Below are 22279 nucleotides of genomic sequence, written 5' to 3'. Positions count from 1 at the left end.
TCAAGCAACAGCCTGACAAAGTGATACTCATGGAATTGTATCTTACACATAATGTCCCAGACACGACTATCATCACCATTCTTGGGTACGTCCTGCCTGATGGGCAGGACAGAACAAGCGAACAGTCGGAAAGGAGCTGCCCTGGGAAACCTGAACATTATTTTTTTACCCATTCAGTCTCATGATACCAGGTCAAATATGGACAAGGAAACATTCTGCTTATTACCATGTACTGTCCCCCTTCAGCTGATGAATCAAGTACTCTGTGTTGAAAACTATCTGGAGGAAGCACTGAGGGTGACAAGGGCACAGAATATATTCTGGATGGGGGTCTTCAATATCCATCACGAAAAGAGTGCCTCAGTAGTACCACCACAGACTAAGCTGGCTGGGCCCTAAAGGCTGCTACACTGAGAATGCAGCAGGTAGGGAGGGAACCAACCAAAAAGAAAAACATAACTGGCTTCATTCTCATTAACCTGCCTGTCACTGATGCATCTGTCCATGACAGTATCAGTAGGAGTAACCATCTTAACAGTCCTTGTGGAGACAAAGTCCTGTCTTCACACTGGGGATATTCTCCATTATCTTGTATGGGACTACCACTATGCCAAATGAGACAGATTTCGAACAGATCTAGCAACTGAAGACCAGGCATCCATGAAGCACTGTGAACCATCATCAGTAGCTGATTTTCTGTCAACCACAATCTGTAACCTCTTGGCCCTGCATATCCCTACTTTATCATTACCAACAAAACAGTGGATCAACCCTGGTTGAATGAAGAGTATAGGAGGGCATGACAGGAGCAATACCAGGCACACCTAAAAATGAGGTGTCGACCTAGTGAAGCTACTACACAGGATTACATCCCAAAGCATAAGCAGCAAGTGACAGAGACAGAGATAAGCAACTCCACAACCAATGGATCAGATTTAAGCTCTGTAGTTCTGCCACATCCAGCCGTGAATGGTAGTGGACAATTAAACAACTCACCAGAGGAGGAGACTTCACAAGTATTTCCATCCATAATGATGGAGGAGCCCAGCACATTAGTGCAAAAAATAAGGCTGAAGCATTTGCAATAATCTTAAGCCAGAGGTACGGGCAGATGATCCATCTCAACCTCCTCTGGAGGTTCCCAGCAACATAGATGTTCAGCCAATTTGATTCACTTCATGTAATATCAAGCAACATGTGAAGGCACTGGATACTGCAAAGGCTATAGGCTCTTACAAATTTCCAGGGAAGTGATGGCTGCTGCCAGAAGGACAGCCACCAAAGACACAGGAATAAGGGGCAACTTTGGCCACAAGTAATGCCAAGAAGACTGCCTGTGAGTGACAATCGTTCTCCCCTCCTTCCCTACCCCGACTCCCACCTGTGAAAACCCACAAGCAACACATAAAGGAATTGATCATCATGTTCCTTGTATAAGAACAAGCCTGCCCACTACTGAATTAATATCAACTCCAGTGAGATAGTTGGTCATTAGTTGTTCACACAAGGGCCTCAATTGGCGGCGGAGTGGGAAGTCCAACCATGGACCTTCCTGCCCGTGACTTAATTTTTCCAGAGGCAGGAAAGTAGCGTGGTGTTCACACATACCCTGCTGACTGGTTAAATGTCCTTCCTGTCTCCAAACATGCCAAAAGAGGGCATAAATTATGCCACTCTGTGAACCTTGCCATGTTTACAGTCAGCCACATCCACCAACCCCCTGAACATAATAAAATGTTGCAAGGCATTCTGAAGGGGAAGGGTGAATAACCAATGGTTGTGGTACATATCGGTGCTAACGACATAGGTAAAGAACAGGATGCAATTCTACAAGCAGAATATTGGGAATTAGGACATAAATTGAAAAGTAGGACCTCAGGATTTCTACCAGTATCACATGCTAGTGAGAGTAAAAATAACAGGATACGCCAGATGAATACGTGGCTGCAGAAATTGTGTAGGAGAGAGGAACTCAGATTCCTGGGAAATTGGGGGCAGTTCTGGGGAAGGTGGGACCAAGACAAGCATGATTGCATCTGGGCAATACCAGGAACATTGTACAAAGCAAAAATAGAAGGCAGAAAAAAACAAGAGCAAAACACAAATGCAGCCAGAATGCAAAATAAAGCTAAGATGACTAACGAGGAGGTTAAAAAGACAAGTCTTAAACTGTGGAGCATTCACAATAAAGTAGATGGATTAACAGCGCAAACAGATGTAAATAATTGTGATATAGCTAAATAATTGTGACAAGGCTGCAGGGTTACCAAGGGTGGGAACTGAACATCCAGGGGCATTATCACTGTTTCCCAAAATAGGATTGGTTTCTGGTTGCAAAACCATCAATTTCAAATTCAATAGGTGCTTGGTTTAATTTAAGCTGATTGACTAAAATTCAGAAACAGCCTGTTGTCTTGGCAACACTATTATCTGGCCTCTCAATACAAATGTTTCATTTTGGCTCTATGTACTTGCATTTTTTTTAAACTACCTTTTTAAATAGTCAATTTTACAAACACCAACTTCACAACAATTGTGGTTCATATTTAAAGAACTTGTGCATGAGTTACAACAATTACTTGTCTATTGCATCATTTTTAGAAAAATATCATGACTATACTGAATTACATTATTATCAGATCATTCTGAGTTTGGTAAAAGTATACCTCTATGAGCAACATTTTTACTTAATCAATTTTCTGATATATAACTATTATAATGGAGTTGTTCTTTGAAGCAATTTTATTAAAGTCAAAATTACTGATCCAATTTCTATACCTGAGTGGGACTTTCCAGTGTGTAAATATGTTCTCCATGATTATTATAGAATTTAACAGCAGTATTTTTCACGACTGGAAGACCTCCTGACTCATAAGGTTGACTTTGCTTTTCTGTGCCTGCTACTGCAAGTAAGTCCCCCTGGGTGCTCCACTGTACAACTGCATCTAGAATAATAAGACAGAAAATAATTAATTTACTACAACTAATTAACAGAGACAATATATCAGTAATCTCTTTAAGTTTTCAAAAGTACACAAAACTGTAGCATGTAGCATCTCAAAATAATTTTTTAAGGTTAAGTTTCTTATTAATAATTTAGCTTATTTGGTATTGAAAAATAGACTTGAAACTTAGGTAGTCATTCTAAACTTACATGCAGAAAGTAGTCTGAAAGTAAATATTCAAGTGAATACATAAAAACTGACAAGTTATTATGGAAACCAATCCTCAAAGTATAACTTAGTACGCAGAAAATGTTTAAACTGACTGAAGAAAACGTCCCTAATTTTTTCAGCATGAGCATACAACAAGTGTTGATCTAAGTTCGCTTCTGGTTCATGTATATGAAGTGTATTCTTCCATTTCAGCACAATGGCACAGTGGTTGGCATTGCTGCTTCACAGCTCCAGGGACCTGGGTTCAAATCCCGGCTCGGGTCACTGTCTGTGTGGAGTCTGCACATTCTCTTTGTGTCTGCATGGGTTTTTTCCAGGCACTCCGGTTTTCTCCCACAGTCCAAAGATGTGCGGATTAGGTTGATTGGCCATTCTAAATTGCCCCTTGGTGTCCCGGGATGCATAGGTTAGAGGGATTAGTGGGTAAATGTGTAGGGATATGGGGGTAGGGCCTGGGTGGGATTATGGTCGGTGCAGACTCGATGTACAAATGGCCTCTTCCTGCACTGTAGGGATTCTATGATTCATTTTGTGAAGCTATCAAAGTATATGGTTAGCAGAGACCTATACCCTTCCCAACTCCAGCCTTGGTCCAAAAGGGGACTGTAGACAGGGCTTTAAACTAATTGGGGGGGGGAGGGTGCGAGGGTAGGTGACGTTACGAGGTCTAAAGTTAAGGAAAGGGTACAGTTAAGGGAAGAGGCCGAGGATGTCCCAATAATAGAGGGAGTAGGGGGCGTGAGTATAGTTGGTGGCGTTACGGCAAATAGGGTCCAGGTGAAGGCTGGGATGAAAGTGCTTTATCTGAATGCACGAAGCATTCGGAATAAAGTGGATGAGCTGGTGGCGCAGATCGACACAAATGGATACGATCTGGTGGCCATTACAGAGACGTGGCTGCAAGGTGACAGGGACTGGGAGCTGAATGTACAGAACATAAGAACATAAGAAATAGGAGCAGGAGTAGGCCATCTAGCCCTTCGAGCCTGCCCCGCCATTCAATAAGATCATGGCTGATCTGTCGTGGCTCAGTTCCACTTTCCCACCCTCTCCCCATAACCCTTAATCCCCTCTCTTACCAAAAACCCATCAACCCGCTTCTTAAAAATATTTAGCGAGGCAGCCTCCACCACTTCAACGGGCAGAGAATTCCAGAGATTCACCACCCTTTGAGTGAAGAAGTTCCTCCTCAACTCCGTTCTAAACCGCCTCCCCTTTATCTTGAGGCTGTGCCCCCTAGTCCTACTGTCTTTTTTGAGCGGGAAGAGTCTCTCCACCTCTATCCTATCCATCCCATTCATCATCTTATACGTCTCAATGAGATCTCCCCTCATTCTTCTAAACTCTAACGAGTACAAGCCTAGTTTATTCAGCCTCTCCTCATAGCTCAATTCCCTCAACTCCGCTACAGGGCTATCAAGTGTTTAGGAAGGATACGCAGGAGGGAAAAGGGGGGGGGGGGCGTAGCTCTGCTGATTAAGGATAGCATCAAGGTGGTAGCAAGGGATGATATTGGAGCCAAGGAGCTGAACGTGGAATCGTTGTGGGTGGAGATTAGGAACAGCAAAGGGAGGAAGACGCTGGTGGGTGTCGTCTATAGGCCCCCGAATAATGATCTGGAGGTGGGGCGGGCTGTTAACGCGCAAATAAGTGCGGTGTGCAGGAATGGGACGGCCGTAGTTATGGGGGATTTCAATCTGCATATTGATTGGTCGACCCATGTTGGACGCGGTGGGCTCAAGGAGGAGTTCTTGGAATGCTGCCGGGATAGTTTGCTGGAACAGTGCGTGTTGGAGCCGACGAGGGAGAGAGCTATCTTGGATCTCGTGCTATGTAATGAGGCGGGTAGAATTAGGGAACTTGCGGTGAAGGATCCTCTTGGGGAGAGTGATCATTATATGGTGGAGTTTCTGGTGCAGATGGAGGAGGAGAAAGTGGGTTCCCAGACACGCGTACTTTGTTTGAATAGAGGGGAGTACGGTAGGATGAGAGAAGAATTGGCGAATGTGGACTGGGGGAGCGTGTTGGAGGGAGGGTCTGCTGAGGAGCCGTGGAGGATCTTTAAGGAGATCTTTCTTGGTGCTCAGCGGAAATTTATTCCGATGGTCAAAAAGGACAGTAGGAGGAGAGGTAATAAGCCGTGGATAACGAAGGAGGTGAAGGAAAGTGTTAAATTAAATGCGGAGGAATTTAGAGTAGCTAAGAGTAGTGGGCGAGAAGAGGATTGGGAGAGGTTTAAATGTCAACAAAGATTGACAAAGAAGTTGATAAAGAAGGGTAGGAGAAACTATGAAGCTGGGCTAGCGCTTCATATAAAAAAGGACAGCAAGAGTTTTTATAAATATATAAAAAGGAAGAGGCTGGCTAGGGTGAACGTTGGTCCTTTAGAGGATGAGAAAGGGGACCTAGTGGTAGGGGATGGGGATATGGCTAAGGTATTGAATAACTTTTTTGTTTCTGTCTTCACGGAGGAGGACGTGAATAATTTGCCGGGTGTTAGTGATGGAAAGGTGGTAGGACTGGAGGGTCTTAATGACATTACTGTTACTAGAGAGGCAGTGCTCGACAGACTGGAGGGGCTGATTGTGGACAAGTCCCCAGGACTGGATGGAATGCATCCGAGGGTTCTGAAAGAAATGGCGGAGGTGATAGTGGATGCCTTGGTGGTTATTTTCCAGACGTCGCTGGATTCCGGGGAAGTGCCGGAGGATTGGAAAACGGCTAATGTTACGCCGTTGTTTAAGAAGGGTGCCAGGCAAAAGGCGGGGAATTATAGGCCGGTTAGTTTAACGTCTGTGTAGGTAAAATGTTAGAATCCGTCATTAAGGAGGAAATTGCGAGGCATCTTGAAGGGAACTGCTTGATAGAGCAGAAGCAGCACGGTTTCATTAAAGGGAAGTCGTGTCTGACAAATTTACTGGAGTTCTATGAGGATGTGTCTAGGGCGGTGGATAGAGGAGAGCCGGTGGATGTGGTCTTTCTGGATTTTCAGAAGGCGTTTGACAAAGTACCTCACAAGAGGTTATTGCAGAAGGTCGAGGGACATGGAGTTGGGGGTAGGGTGTTAGCGTGGATAGAGGATTGGTTGTCAAATAGGAGGCAGAGAGTGGGGGTCAACGGGTGCTATTCGGATTGGCGGATGGTGACTAGTGGAGTGCCCCAGGGGTCGGTGCTGGGGCCTCAGCTTTTTACCATTTATATAGATGATCTGGAGGAGGGAACTGAGTGTAGGGTGTCGAAATTTGCTGATGACACCAAGATTGGGGGAACGGCAAATTGTGCGGAGGGTGTGGAGAGTCTGCAGAAGGATCTAGATAGGCTGGGCGAATGGGCCAGGAAATGGCAAATGGAATTTAATGTTGGCAAGTGTGAGGTGGTCCACTTTGATAGGAATAATGGTAGGAAGGACTATTACTTACGGGGCGAAAAACTGCAGCAGGCGACGGTGCAGAGGGACCTCGGGGTCCTTGTGCATGAGTCGCAAAAACCCAGCTTGCAGGTGCAGCAGGTGGTCAGGGAGGCGAATGGGATGCTGGCCTTCATCGCGAGGGGGATTGAATATAAAAGTAGGGAGGTCTTGCTGCAGCTGTATAGGGCATTGGTGAGGCCGCAGCTGGAGTACTGTGTGCAGTTTTGGGCGCCGCACCTGCGCAAAGATATTTTGGCCTTGGGGGGAGCGCAGAGGAGGTTTACTAGGTTGATACCGGAGTTGAGGGGGTTGAGCTATGAGGAGAGGCTGAATAAACTAGGCTTGTACTCGTTAGAGTTTAGAAGAATGAGGGGAGATCTCATTGAGATGTATAAGATGATGAATGGGATGGATAGGATAGAGGTGGAGAGACTCTTCCTGCTCAAAAAAGACAGTAGGACTAGGGGGCACAGCCTCAAGATAAAGGGGGGGCGGTTTAGAACGGAGTTGAGGAGGAACTTCTTCACTCAAAGGGTGGTGAATATCTGGAATTCTCTGCCCGTTGAAGTGGTGGAGGCTACCTCGCTAAATATTTTTAAGACGCGGGTTGATGGGTTTTTGATAAGAGAGGGGATTAACGGTTATGGGGAGAGGGCGGGAAAGTGGAACTGAGCCACGACAGATCAGCCATGATCTTATTGAATGGCGGGGCAGGCTCGAAGGGCTAGATGGCCTACTCCTGCTCCTATTTCTTATGTTCTTATGTTCAAAAGCAGCGTCAGGTCATGTGTCACCTGAGAAAAGGGTAATTGAAGGAAGAACTGTTCTCAGTTACTTCATTCAAATGATACCTAATAACAATACAGATAACCTACAGCAATCATGTTAAGTGGCACAATGGTTAGCACAGCTGCCTCACAGAGACTTGGGTTCAATTCCTGGCTTAGGTCACTGTTTATGCAGAATTAGTACATTCTCCCCACGTCTGCTTGAGTTTCCTTCGGGTGCTCTGGTTTCCTCCCAAAGTCTGAAAGATGTGCTGGTTAGGTGTATTGGCCATGCTAAATTCTCCCTCAGTGTACCTGCCAGAGTGTGGTGACTGGCAGACTTTCACAATAGCTTCATTGCAGTGTTAATGTAAACCTACTTGTGATTAATAAATAACCAAATAAACAAAAGTGTGAATCCATATGTTGCAACACAAGGAAGAATATCTTGAACCAATCCAGCACTTCATGTGACTTATTACAATTAGTCATATTGAGCCAACATGGGAATTGTTTACAATATTTCAACTTCTGAAGGGCAATTCCCCTAAGCCCTGCGACCCCCTGTAGAAATCTCTAACTTTACTTTGGACAGTTCCATGGCACTCACCAGGATAGTTATCCAGGAAATGTTGGATAGGTCCATCGCCTAGGTAATGCCAAAACTGACCCCCATCACCCATATCTTCTCTCTCCTTCCCCCTCCCCCCTTGGCTTAGCAACAGGAAAGAAAGTATAATGGTTGAAGGACGTTTCTGCAAATAGAGTAAGAAGTCTCACAACACCAGATTAAAGTCCAACAGGTTTATTTGGTAGCACAAGCCACTAGCTTTCAGAGCCTTGCTCCTTCAACTTACCTGATGAAGGAGCAGCGCTCCAAAAGCTAGTGACATGTGCTACCAAATAAACCTGTTGGGCTTTAACTTGATGTTGTGAGATTTTTTTACTATGTTTATCCCAGTCCAATGCCGGTACCTTCACATCACAGCAAATGGAATGCTCTGCTTCATTGGGCAAGATATTGAATACAAAAGCAAGGATATAATGATGGAACTGTATAAAATACTGGTTATGCCATAGCTGGAATTTTGTATACAGTTCTACTCATATTACAGGAAAGATATAATTGCTCTGGGAGAGTACTGAGGAGATTTACAAGGAAATTGCAGACAATTGGAGAGCTTTGATAGGCTGTTGTTTTCCTTAGAGCAGAGGAGGCTAAACAGTGATCTATAGAATCATATAATTCCTACAGTGCAGAAAAGGCCATTCAGCCCATCAAGTCTGCAGTGACTCTCTGACAGAGTATCTTACCCAGGCTCTCTGCCCTATCCCTGTAACCTCACAAATTTACCATGGCTATTCCATCTAACTTACACATCTTGGGACACTAAGGGACAATTTTATCATGGCCAATCTGCCTAACCTGCACATCTCTGCACTGTGGGAGGGAACCAGGGCACATGGAGGAAACTCACGGAGACACAGGGAGAACGGGCAAACTCCACACAGTCACCCCAGTTGAAATTGAACCCGGGTCCCTAATTGAGGGGCACAAAGTTATGAGGGGCCTAAATAGGGTAAACAAAAAAGACTTGTTTCCCCAGCTTGGGAGGGAGTCAATTGCCAGGGGACATAGATTTAAGATGATTGCTATAAAATTAAAGGGGAGATGAGGAAAATGTTTTTCACCCAAAAGGTGATGGGTGTCACTGCTCGAATTAGTGTTCGATGCTGAAACAATCAAGGTGCCTGGATCTGCATCTGAAGTGCTGGAAAGCTACAGACCAGATGCTAAAGTGGGATTAAAATGAATGGGTTGTTTCTTTTGTTTTTTCAAGCACAGTCATGATGGGCTGAATGGCCTCTTTCTGCACCGTAACTTTTCTAATGGGCTAAAAGGAGTGAGGAAATTAAGATAATAAACATATGCAGAGAAAATGTATTGGAGAAACTTAAGGGACCAAAATCCAACAAATCTCTGGGGCCTGATGGCCTAAATGCTAGGATTCAAAAGAGGTAGCTGCAAAGCTGGTGGATGTGCTAGCTATTATTTTCCAAAATTCTTTAGACTCAGGAAGTTGGCAAATGTAACACTATTATTCAAGGAAGGAGGGAAAGAAAGCAGGGAACCACAAGCCAGTTTGTCAACCAACAGTCATTTAGAACAATGAAGCCTTAATAATACATGCAGAAAAGTACAGTACAATTAGACGTTAACATGATTTTACAAAACAGAAATCTTGTTTGACAAATTTATTGGTTTTCTGAGGCTATAACTAGTAGGGTATAGAGAGAGGAACGAGTAAATTTTGTATACCTGGATTTCAAAAAGACAAGCAGAGAGGAGGAGCGATTTGTGGTGGGAGTGTGAAGGTAAGCGATTGACTATTTTTTAGTTTTTCGCAGGGTTTCTCTTTTTTTACAAGTTTCTTTAACAGTAAAGCGGAAGTAGGTCGCGGGGTGACCTGGGTTTGTTAGCGTGCGAGGTTTAACAAGCAGGCTGCACTATACAGCGGGCAGTGTTGGTAAGGGGCAGTGGAGAGAGCAGGTAGCAGAGTGAGAGCTAAAGGGCTTTGCTCAACGGGCTTAGGCAGAAACGGGAGAGGCAAGGTAGGTTTAATTCTTACTTTCTTTTTCTGTGAAATTTGAAGAAAAGGGGAATTATGAGTGTGAGGCCAGTTTGTTGTTCTCGGTGTCGGATGTGGGAGGTCCTACAGTCTCCTGGTCTCCCGGATGTCCATATCTGCGCCGGGTGCGTCGAGCTGCGGCTCCTAAGGGACCGCATTAGGGAAGTGGAACTTCAGCTCAAAGACCTTAGTCTGGTCAGCGAGAACGAGGAGGTGATAGATAGGAGTTACAGGCAGCTGGTCACACCGGGGCCTCGGAAGGCAAGCAAATGGGTCACGGTTAGGAAGGGGAAAGGTCAGGCGCTAGAGAGGGCCCAGTGGCTGTGCCCCTTAGCACTAAGTACTCCTGTTTGAGTACTGTTGGGGGGGATAGCCTACCTGGTGGAAGCAGCAGTGGCCGTGCCTCTGGTGCAGAGTCCGGCCCTGTAGCTCAGAAGGGTAAGGATAGGCGGAGGAAAGCAGTAGTGATGGGGACTCTACAGTGAAGGAGTCGGACAGGCGATTTTGTGGAGGCAGTCAAGAAACTCGAATGGTAGTTTGCCTCCTTGGTGCCGGGATCCGGGATGTTTCTGATCGTATCCAGAATATCCTGAAGTGGGAGGGAGAGGAGCCAGAGGTCATGGTACATACAGGTACTGCTGACATAGGTAGGAAAAGGGAAAGGGTCATGAAAAGAGAATATAGGGAGCTAGGTGGAGAGTTGAGAAGAAGGAACGCAAAGGTAGTAATCTCAGGATTGCTGCCTATGCCACGAGACAGCGACAGTAGGAATGGAATGAGGTGGAAGATAAATGCGTGGCTGAGGGATTGGAGCAGGGGACAGGGATTCAGTTCTGGGACCCTTGCTCTTTGTGATTTTTATAAATGACCTGGATGAGGGAGTGGAGGGATGGGTTGATAAGTTTGCTGATGACACAAGGGTTGGAGGTGTTGTGGGTAGTGTGGAGGAATGTCAGAAGTTGCAGTGAGACATTGACAGGATGCAAGACTGGGCGGAGAAGTGGCAGATGGACTTCAACCCAGATAAGTGTGTGGTGATTCATTTTGGTAGGTCAAATATGATATTAAGGGTAAGATTCTCGGCAGTGTGGAAGATCAGAAGGATCTTGGGATCTGGGTTCATAGGACGCTCAAAGTGGCTTCGCGGGTAGAGGCTGTGGTTAAGAAGGTGTATGGTGTACTGGCATTCATCAATCGAGGAACTGAATTTAGAAGTCGGGAGATAATGCTGCAGCTGTTGCCTGGATTGGGTGGCATGCCTTTTGAGGAGAGAGCTCGGTCTTTTTTCCTTGGAGAGACAAAGGATGAGGAGTGACCTGATAGAAATGTATAGATGATGAGAGGTATTGATCAAGTGGATTCTCAGAGGCTTTTTCCCAGGGCTGAAATGGTTACACAAGAGGACACAGGTTTAGGGTGCTGGGAAGTAGGCACAGAGGAGATGTCAGGGGTAAGTTTTTCACTCAGAAGGTGGTGGGTGCGTGGAATCGGCTGCCGGTGGTGGAGGAGGAGGCGGATGCGATAGGGACTTTTAAGAGACTTTGGATAAGTACATGGAACTTAGTAAGATGGAGGGTTATAGGTATGCCTAGTAGGTAGGGACATTATCGGTGCAATTTGTGGGCCTAAGGCCCTGTTTGTGCCTTATTTTTCTATGTTTCTACACTATTAGTTAAAGCCACAGAAAACCAATAAATTTGTCAGTTTGTCAATATTTTGTGGCATCATGGATTTGGGGGTAATATATTAACATTGGTTTAGAGAATAGAAAATTGGTTAACAGACTGAAAGTAAAGAGTGGATAAACAGAGCGATTTTATGATGTGAGACTGACTAATAGAGTACAGCAGGGATCAGTGCTGATGCCTCAGATATTTATGATTGATATTCATGACTTAGATGAAGAAATAGAGTCATAGAGGTCTACAGCACAGACCCATCACTTCTGCACTGGCCAAAGACCTGAGTGGCACTGGGGTGCTACTCTGGGCTGCAATGGAGTGCTTAAGTTGGAGTTTGATGACTGAGGGAGTTCAGCAAGGACAGCGTGAGATGTGCTTTTCCTGAGAAAGGCGAGCAGCAGCTTTGCAGCAGGGACCATCTGGGCCACTAACAGCAGCTTTCGTAAAGTGACAAGGTAATAACAGACACAGCCAATTAGTAACCTGCAGAGAATTTTCTTTGCAGCTTTTAAATGTATATTAGCTGAAATAAAGGTATGAATTTTTGATCATAACAGAAGCGTTTGAAACAAAGGAAGGTCCCTAACCGAATTAAATTCTCTGAAAGGGAGTGACCAGCTTAATTTAGAGAGAAGTCACGGCAGGATTCCTCATATCTGCAGCGTGCTCCTCTTGCACAATGTGGGAAATAAGGGATACTTCCAGTGTCCCTGATGATCACACATGCAGGAAGTATGTCGAACTACAGCTACTGGCTAACTATACTCGGGAGTTGGAGCTGCAAGTAGACTCACTGAAAACGTCGTGGATAGCACTTTTAGCAGGCAGAAAAGGAATGGGTGACCATAAAGCAAAGCAAAAGGCTCAGGAAAGAAGTGCAGTAGTCCCCTCTGGTCACTCCTTTTTCAAACAGATATACTGCTTTGGATATTGTTGGGGATTGGTGATAGTTTCTCAGGGGAATGCAGCAAAAGGCAAGTTCATGGCACAACAGGTGGCTCTGCTGCACAGAGAACCAACAAGAAAACAATTGGCAGGGGTACAGTGATCTGGGTTTCAATAGTAAGGGCTACAGATTCTGTGGCTGGAGATGTGAATCCAAGGTGGTATATTGCCTTCCTGCTGCCAGGGTCAGGGATGTCACTGAGCAGCTGCAGAACATTCTGGAGAGGAAAGGTGAACAGCCATTGGTCGTGATACATATAGGGTCCAACAACAAAAAGGATGAAAGCAAGCTGTAAACTGCAAAGAAATATGGACAGATTGAAGTGAGTGGGCAACAAATAGCAGATGGAGTATAAAATGGGAAGTGTGAAATTATTTATTTAAATCCTAAGAATAAGAAAGCTGAATACTTTCCTAAAACATGTGAAACTTGTAAATGCTAATGTTCAGAAACTTGGGTGCGTTCTTACAAAGAATGCAGAATGCTGGTTTGCAAATAAGTAAGCAAAAAGGAAGACAAATTGCATGTTTGCCTTCATCACCAAGGGACTGGAGCACAGGAAAGTCTTTCTACAATTTTTTTTTGGTGAGAACAATCAAGAATACTATGAGATGTTTTGGGCTCAATATTTCACCAAGGTTATACTTACTTTGCAGGTAATACAATAATTGGGTCCGTGGGAAGAGGGGACTGCTCTGTAATGAGAGGTTGTGTAATCTTGGTTTATATTTCAGGAGTTTAAACAAATGAGTTTAAGCCCATTGGGACTTATCTGGATACATGACAAGAGGCACAGTGTCAAGATAAGGGTACTGAGATGAGGAGGAATTACTTCACTTAAAGGGTTGTGACTCTTTGGAATTCTCTACAGACCAAATGCTCCATTATTGAATACGTTTAAGGCTGGGTGTAACACCCTAACATGGGCAGCACAGTGGTTAGCACTGCTGCTTCACAGCTCCAGAGTCCTGGGTTCAATTCCCAGCTCGGGTCACTATCTGTGTGGAGTTTGCACATTCTCCTCATGTCTGCGTGGGTTTCCTCCGGGTACTCCAGTTTCCTCCCACAGTCCAAAGATGTGCGGGTTAGGTTGATTGGTCGTGTTAAGAAATTGCCCCTTCGTATCCAGGGATGCGTAGGTTAGAGGGATTAGTGGGTATAATATATAGGGATATGGGGATAGGGCCTGGGTGGGATTGTGTTCGGTGCAGACCGAAGGGCCTCTTTCTGCGCTGTAGGGTGCTACGATCTATGAACGATTTTAGCTGTTGCTGGCTTTAAACAAAAAGAAAAGACATGGATTGCACACTAGATTAAAACCAACAAGAACAGATTTATTCCATGAGCCCAGAGAGACAAGCTGAAACTAAAAACAGCAGCCTCTGCAACACCCAAATGACATCACCAACCCACGTGATTAGCTCTTAAAGCAATCGTGCAACCAATCAAATATATAACATCCCTCCCTCCCTCTACTTCTGTGGTTATGACAACAAATTAAGATATTACATAGGATCAATAATACTCTAGGCAACCTACTCTGCAACATTACTCATTATACAAAGTTATAGAATAGAATCTCAAAATCCTGACAGTGCAGAAAGAGGCCATTTGGCCTATTGAGCCTGCACCAATAACAAACCCACCTAGGTCCTATCCCCATAACCCCACATATTAACCCTGCTAAGGGACACTAAACAGCAATTTAGCATTGCTAATCAACCTAACCCGTACAGCTTTGGAGCGCCCGAGGAAATCAGAGTACCCAGAGCAAACCCACATAAGACATGGAGAATGTGCAAATCCGCAGAGTGACCCGAGACCGGAATTGAATCCGGATCCCTCGTGCTGTGAGGCAACAGTGCTACCACTACACCACCATGCCATCAATAAAAAAGTTGATTAGAATGACATCTATTCCGCTTTGGTTGTACATGACACTTTAGAATTTGGCTGTCCTTGAGTATGATTTAGAACATAGAACATAGAACATAGAACATTACAGCGCAGAACAGGCCCTTCGGCCCACGATGTTGCGCCGACCAGTTACAAAAACAATGACCCACTAGCCTATACCAATCCCTTTTCGTCCATAAACCTATCCAGAGATCTCTTAAACGCCCCCAAACTAGACGCATCTACAACTGCAGCAGGCAGGGCATTCCAATCCCTCACCACCCGCTGGGTAAAGAACCTACCCCTGACATCCGTCCTGTAGCTACCCCCCCTTAATTTAAAGTCATGCCCCCTCGTGCTAGCTTTCTCCATCCGAGGAAAAAGGCTATCACTATCCACCCTATCTAAACCTCTAATCATCTTATATGTTTCAATAAGATCCCCTCTTAGCCGCCTTCTTCCCAACGAAAACAACCCTAGATCCCTCAGTCTCTCCTCATAGGACCTCCCCACCATACCAGGCAACATCCTAGTAAACCTCCTCTGCACCCTCTCCAACGCCTCCACATCCTTCTTGTAATGCGGGGACCAGAACTGCACACAGTACTCCAAGTGCGGCCGCACTAGAGTAGTGTACAGTTGCAACATTACACTGCGACTCCTAAATTCAATCCCCCTACCAATAAACGCCAAGACACCGTACGCCTTCTTGACAACCTTATCTACTTGATTCCCAACTTTCAGGGATCTATGTACACACACACCTAGATCCCTCTGTTCATCCACACTATTCAAAGTCCTCCCGTTAGCCCTATACTCGACACATCTGTTGCTCCTACCAAAGTGAATTACCTCACACTTCTCCGCATTAAATTCCATCCGCCACCTCTCGGCCCAGCTCTGCAACCTATCTAAGTCTCCCTGCAGACTATGACACCCTTCCTCACAATCTACCACACCTCCAACTTTGGTGTCATCAGCAAATTTACTAATCCACCCAACTATACCCTCATCCAGATCATTAATAAAAATTACAAACAACAGTGGCCCCAAAACAGATCCCTGAGGCACACCACTCGTAACTGCACTCCATGATGAATATTTACCATCCACCACCACCCTCTGTCTCCTATCTGATAGCCAATTCCTGATCCAACTTCCTAGATTACCCACAATCCCATACATCTGCATTTTCTGCAGAAGCAGAACTTTAATAGAACTTTAATAGACACTTCTTCCCATGGAACTAATTCTGCATCACTCTCCATGGTATAGTACATGATCATCAGGCAACTTGGATTTAACTGAGTCTTCCGAGTTCTGTTCACAACGCTAAGGACTATAGAAGTTGCTATTTATGGAGATAATTCTGAGAAATCATTTTGAGATGAAGTCAACTGGTCTGCATGGTGTTACCAAAATAGTTCACCTTCATTTTGAACTGTGTAAGAAATTGGACCTGTTTTTGCTAAAACTGTGGCTCGCACCCGATTCTTATTTATGGCACGTGCTAGCACTCGATCTCCTTGTTGAAATGAATGTTGGTTTACCATCACTACTAGTCTAGCAACTTGAGATTGTTGTTGATGCTACGAACTCAGAAGTTTCTGGGGAAAATAACAAATCAAGCATAGTTCTTAACTTTCTCTCTAAAGAGTAATAATGCAGCTGAACTTTGGATGGTCGCTTGAGGATTACTTCACAAGATGCCAAAAAGTTCTTCACGTGACATGATAATTAATCTTGGTTTTTTGAAGCTTTGAAAAAATGTTTCAAGGATTGTATGAATATTTCAGTTAATCCACTGGTTGATGGATGTTAAGGTGCAGATTTTAAATGCTGAATACCATATATTTTGAGATAATCCTCAAACACTTGTCAAGTAAACTGCAAATTATTATTGCAAGCAATGGATCCATGGACAAGGGATCATCTGGACTCGAAACATCAGCTACTTTCTCTCCTTACAGATACTGCCAGACCTGCTGAGATTTTCCAGCATTTTTTCTTTTGGTTTCAGATTCCAGCATCCGCAGTAATTTACTTTTATTGCACACAATCTGTTCTGGTTTACCAAATTCTGCAAAATGTTCATCAAGTTTTTCAATGCTTTGTTCAGGTGTGGTAAATCTCATGATAACAATTCTGAGCCATTTGAGTGTGCATCAATTATGACTAAGAACATGTAACCCATTGCCATGGAATTTTAGGCCACTCCCTAGGATGTAAATGAAACAAATGGTGGTGTAATTCTTATTTGGGTAGAGGATTGACACCGTCCCACTTATTTTTCCAATATGAGCAACAAGACCCAGGTGCCAAAAATGCTAATTCCTTCATCCACACTATGCAAGGATGTCCTTCAAGTAGTTCAAAAATTCTTCCACGCAGACTAGGCGGAATGATCATTTGGTATTCCCACAATAGACACCCACCCTTGACAATCAACTCAAGGTTTCTTGACACATGGTTTCAAATTGGTATTCATACAGTGCATTCCAGCTATCATTCCTTTCAATGCCATGTTCATCACCTTTCCCAACATGGAATAATTTCTGGTATGTCTCTGAACTGGAAAAGCAGTCACAGGCAAATGGTCTACTCGCAAAAATAAAGAATATGAACAAAACCAGTTGGTGGCATCTGTGTTCAATATGTAAAGGTAAGCGTGATAATGATTCAGCATTACCATCTTTGCAATCGACTAGCTGCTAACAATGGTATGTCTTTATACGGTTCAATCAATAATGTGAAATGACGACCATATGAATAATGATGAAACCTTTGTATGCTAAATATTTTACTCAATGCTTCTTTTTCTAGATGAGCATAGTTTTAAGGACATAAGAACTAGGAACAGGAGTAGGCTATCTGGCCCTTGAGTCTGCTCCGCCATTCAATAAGATCATGGCTGATCTGCTCGTGGGCTCAACTCCACTTACCCACGCGCTCACCATAACCCTTAATTCCTTTAGTGTTCAAAAATGTATCTCTCCTTGCCTTAAAAACATTCAATGAGGTAGCCTCATCTGCTTCACTGGGCAAGGAATACAACAGATTCGCAATCCTTTGGGTAAAGAGGTTCCCCGTCAACTCAGTCCTAAATCTGCTTGCCCTTATTTTGAAGCCATGCCCCCTAGTTCTAGTTTCACCTGCCAGTGGAAACAACTTCCTTGCTTCTATCTTATTTATAGCCTTTATAATCTTATATGTTTCTACAAGATCGCCCCTCGTTCTTTTGAATTCCAATGAGTATAGCCCCAATCTACTCAGTCTCTCCTCATAAGCCTGCCCTCTCAACTCCAGAATCAGCCTAGTGAAACTCCTTTGCACTCTCTCCAGTGCCAGTATCAGTATATCCTTTCTCAAGTAAGGAGCCCAAAACTGTACACAGGTGGGGTCTCACCAGCACTTTATACAGCTGCAACATAACCTCCCTTTTCAGAAGGCGTTTGATAAGGTGCCGCACAAGAGGTTATTACAGAAGGTTAGGGGGCATGGAGTTGGGGGTAGGGTGTTAGCGTGGATAGGGGATTGGCTGTCAAATAGGAGGCAGAGAGTGGGGGTCAATGGGTGCTATTCGGATTGGCGGTTGGTGACTAGTGGAGTGCCCCAGGGGTCAGTGCTGGGGCCTCAGCTATTTACCATTTATATAGATGATCTGGAGGAGGGAACCGAGTGTATGATGTCGAAATTTGCTGATGACACCAAGATTGGTGGAACGGCAAATTGTGCGGAGGGTGTGGAAAGTCTGCAGAAGGATCTAGATAGGCTGGGCGAATGGGTCAGGAACTGGCAAATGGAATTTAGTGTTGGCAAGTGTGAAGTTGTCCACTTTGGTAGGAATAATGGTAGGAAGGACTACTACTTACATGGCAAAAAACTGCAGCATGCAACGGTGCAGAGGGACCTCGGGGTCCTTGTGCATGAGTCGCAAAAACCCAGCCTGCAGGTGCAGCAGGTGGTCAGGAAGGCAAATGGGATGCTGGCCTTCATAGCGAGGGGGATTGAATATAAAAGTAGGGAGGTCTTGCTGCAACTGTACAGGGCACTGGTGAGGCCGCAGCTGGTGTACTGTGTGCAGTTTTGGTCGCCGCACTTACGCAAAGGATATTTTGGCCTTGGAGGGAGTGCAGAGGAGGTTAACTAGGCTGATACCGGAGTTGATGGGGTTGAACTATGAGGAGAGGATGAATAAACTAGGCTTGTACTCGTTAGAGTTTAGAAGAATGAGGGGAGATCTCATTGAGACATGTAAGATGATGAATGGGATGGATAGGATAGAGGTGGAGAGGCTCTTCCCGCTCAGAAAGGACAGTAGGACTAGAGGGCACAGCCTCAAGATAAAGGGGGGGGCGATTTAGAACGGAGTTGAGTAGGAACTTCTTCACTCAAAGGGTGGCGAATCTCTGGAATTCTCTGCCCGTTGAAGTGGTGGAGGCTGCCTCGCTAAATATACTTAAGACACGGGTTGATAGGTTTTTGATAGGCAAGGGGATTAAGGGTTATGGGGAGAGGGCGGGAAAGTGGAACTGAGCCACGACAGATCAGCCATGATCTTATTGAATGGCGGGGCAGGCTCGAAGGGCTAGATGGTCTACTCCTGCTCCTATTTCTTATGTCTTATGTCTCCCTGTTTTAAACTCCACCCCGTTAACAATGAAGGACAAAATTCCATTTACCTTTTAACTACCTGCTGCACCTACAAACTAACCTTTTGTGTTTCTTGCACGAGGACACCCAGGTTCCTCCGCAGAGCAGCATGCTGCAACGTTTTACCATTTAAATAATAATCTATGTTTGCTGTTATTCCTACCAAAATGGATGACCTCACATTTGCCAACATTGTACTCCATCTGCCAGACCCTTACCCACTCACTTAGACTACCTATATTCCTTTGCAGACTTTCAGCGTCCTCTGCACATTTTGCTCTACCACTCATCTTAGTGTCATCTGCGAATTTTGACACACTAAACTTGGTCCCCAACTCCAAATCATCTATGTAAATTGTAAACAATTGCGATCACAACACTGATCCCTGAGGCACACCACTTGTCACTAATCGCCAACCATAAAAACACCCATTTACCCTCACTCTTTGCTTTCTGCTAGTTAACCAATCCTCTAACCATGCTAATACATTACCCGTAACACCATGAACTGTTGCTTATGCAACAGCCTTTGGTGCAGCGCCTTGTCAAGTGCCTTCTGCAAATCCAGATACACCACATTCACAGGCTGCCCATTGTTCACCCCACATATAATATCCTCAAAGAACTCCGCCAAATTTATCAAACGTGACCTGCCCTTCACGAACCCAGGCTCGTCTTCCCATTGGGACAATTGATATCAAGATGTTTCGCTATATCTTCCTTAATGATGGATTCAAGCATTTTTCCTACTACAGAAGTTAAGCTAACCAGCCTATAGTTACCCGCCTTTTGTCTAGCTCCTTTTTAAACAGTGTCTCATTTGCTATCTTCCAATCTGCGGGAGGCACCCCAGCATCCACCGAATTTTGGTAAATTACTACTAGTGCATCTCTTTCAGTACCCTCGAATGCATTCCATCAGGGCCAAGGGACTTGTCTACCTTTAGCCCCATTAGCTTGTTCAACACTACCTCTTTAGTAATAATGATAATTTCTAGGTCCTCACTTGCCATAGCCTTCTAAATAAACTAAATTATGCAATGGCTTCAATAATGTAGCTAAGGACCTTAATTGCATCACGTTCGTTGATGTGGTGCTTCTAACTTTTAGGTGCCTTACTTCAGACCAAATACTGGACTGAGGTCTGAAAAAAGTCACACTTCTTTTCCTGATATGTAGACCATATGCTTGAAAATATCCCAATGTTGCTTCGAAACTATTCAAATGGTCTTGTTCACCGGACCCTGTAATAAGAATATCATCCAGGTGACAGTGTATACCAGAGCTACCACTTAAAATCTGATCCATCAATCTTTGAAATAGTTCTGGTACAAATGTTATTCCAAAAGGCAATCTTTTATGTAAAAAAAACCTTTATGAGTAACGATGATAAGCAATAGTTGGAATTCAGCAGCTACATGTCATAGAATCCCTACAGTGCAGAAGGAGGTCATTCGGCCCATTGAGTCTGTACCGACAATTCCACTTAGACCCTATCCCTGTAGCCCTACGTATTTACCATGCTAATCCTTATGCATCTCAGGACAGTAGAGGGCAATTTAGCATGCACCTAACCTAACCTTTGGATTGTGGGAGGAAACCCACACAGACACAGGATAAACTGCAAACTCCACACAGACAAATTGGGAATCAAACCCAGGCCCCTGGTGCTATGAGGCAGCAGTACTAACCACTGTCACCTTTTCATTTGTAAATATACTTATGAAATATCAATATTGCTAAATTTCCAGATAACCTAGTAAAATAGTCAATTAAAGAAAGTGGATATTGATCAGCACACAACACTGGATTTAAGGTTATTTTAAAATATAAACAGAACCATCTGGTTTCATGACAATACGATGGGGGTAACCCAGTCACTCACTGTAACTGGCTCTAACACACCAATATTAACAACTCATACGAATTCTTCTTCAACCTTGGGACAAATGCATAGGGCACTGCCCGACCTCTGAGGCTTTTCTTACTATGCTGTTTCTTAAGTTTTACTTGAACTCCCTCTATTGAGCCAAGTGACTCTTCAACTACACTTCTGTATCCAGAAGCTGCTGCAGGTATAGAACATAGAACATAACAGCGCAGAACAGGCCCTTTGGCCCACGATGTTGCGCCGACCAGTTTAAAAAAAACAATGACCCACTAATCTAAACCAATCCCTTTTCGTCCATAAACCTATCCACGGATCTCTTAAACGCCCCCAAACTAGGCACATTTACAACTGCAGCAGGCAGGGCATTCCAATCCCTCACCACCCGCTGGGTAAAGAACCTACCCCTGACATCTGTCCTATAACTACCCCCCCTTAATTTAAAGCCATGCCCCCTCGTGCTAGCTTTCTCCATCCGAGGAAAAAGGCTATCACTGTCCACCCTACCTAAACCTCTAATCATCTTATATGTTTCAATAAGATCCCCTCTTAGCCGCCTTCTTTCCAGCGAAAACAACCCCAAATCCCTCAGTCTCTCCTCATAGGACCTCCCCTCCATACTGGGCAACATCCTGGTAAACCTCCTCTGCACCCTCTCCAAAGCCTCCACATCCTTCCTGTAATGTGGGGACCAGAACTGCACACAGTACTCCAAGTGCGGCCGCACCAGAGTTGTGTACAGTTGCAACATGACGCTGCGACTCCTAAATTCAATCCCCCTACCAATAAACGCCAAGACACCATATGCCTTCTTAACAACCTTATCTACTTGATTCCCAACTTTCAGGGATCTATGTACACATACACCTAGATCCCTCTGTTCATCCACACTATTCAGAGTCCTCCCGTTAGCCCTATACTCGACACATCTGTTATTCCTACCAAAGTGAATCACCTCACACTTCTCCGCATTAAACTCCATCCACCACCTCTCGGCCCAGCTCTGCAACCTGTCTAAGTATGTTTTGGCATTGACCAATTTACTAACAACACTCCATTTAAGTTTTATTTTCTCTGACCATAATGACCCAATAGAGCTGGAAAATTACCATAGATCACGTAGTCATAGAGTTTTACAGCAGGAAACAGGCCCCTTGGCCCAACTTGTCCATGCTGCCCTTTTTTTAAAATCCCTAAGCTAGTCCTAATTGCCCACATTTGGCCCACATTCCT

General features: G+C 44.5%; 1 protein-coding gene across 3 annotated transcripts in view; it reads right to left on the bottom strand.

Annotated features, from left to right (window-relative positions):
- Nucleotides 1-22279, bottom strand: part of tulp4a (TUB like protein 4a) — a 378343-nt gene that overhangs the window by 131763 nt on the left and 224301 nt on the right. For all 3 annotated transcript variants that reach the window (XR_013888258.1, XR_013888259.1, XM_080200309.1), the window contains exon 6: nt 2779-2945. Coding sequence is in view for 1 of the 3 variants with exons in the window: in XM_080200309.1 (XP_080056435.1) it covers nt 2779-2945 (167 nt within the window). In the remaining 2 variants the exon portion in view is untranslated. The remainder of the gene's footprint in view (nt 1-2778; nt 2946-22279) is intronic.

Source organism: Carcharhinus amblyrhynchos, chromosome 12 (genome assembly GCF_965287045.1).
Source record: "Carcharhinus amblyrhynchos chromosome 12, sCarAmb.v2.hapA, whole genome shotgun sequence".
Classification (NCBI taxonomy): Eukaryota; Metazoa; Chordata; class Chondrichthyes; order Carcharhiniformes; family Carcharhinidae; genus Carcharhinus; species Carcharhinus amblyrhynchos.
The sequence above is the reverse complement of the archived record's forward strand: the minus strand, read 5'-3'. Positions and strand labels throughout refer to the sequence as shown.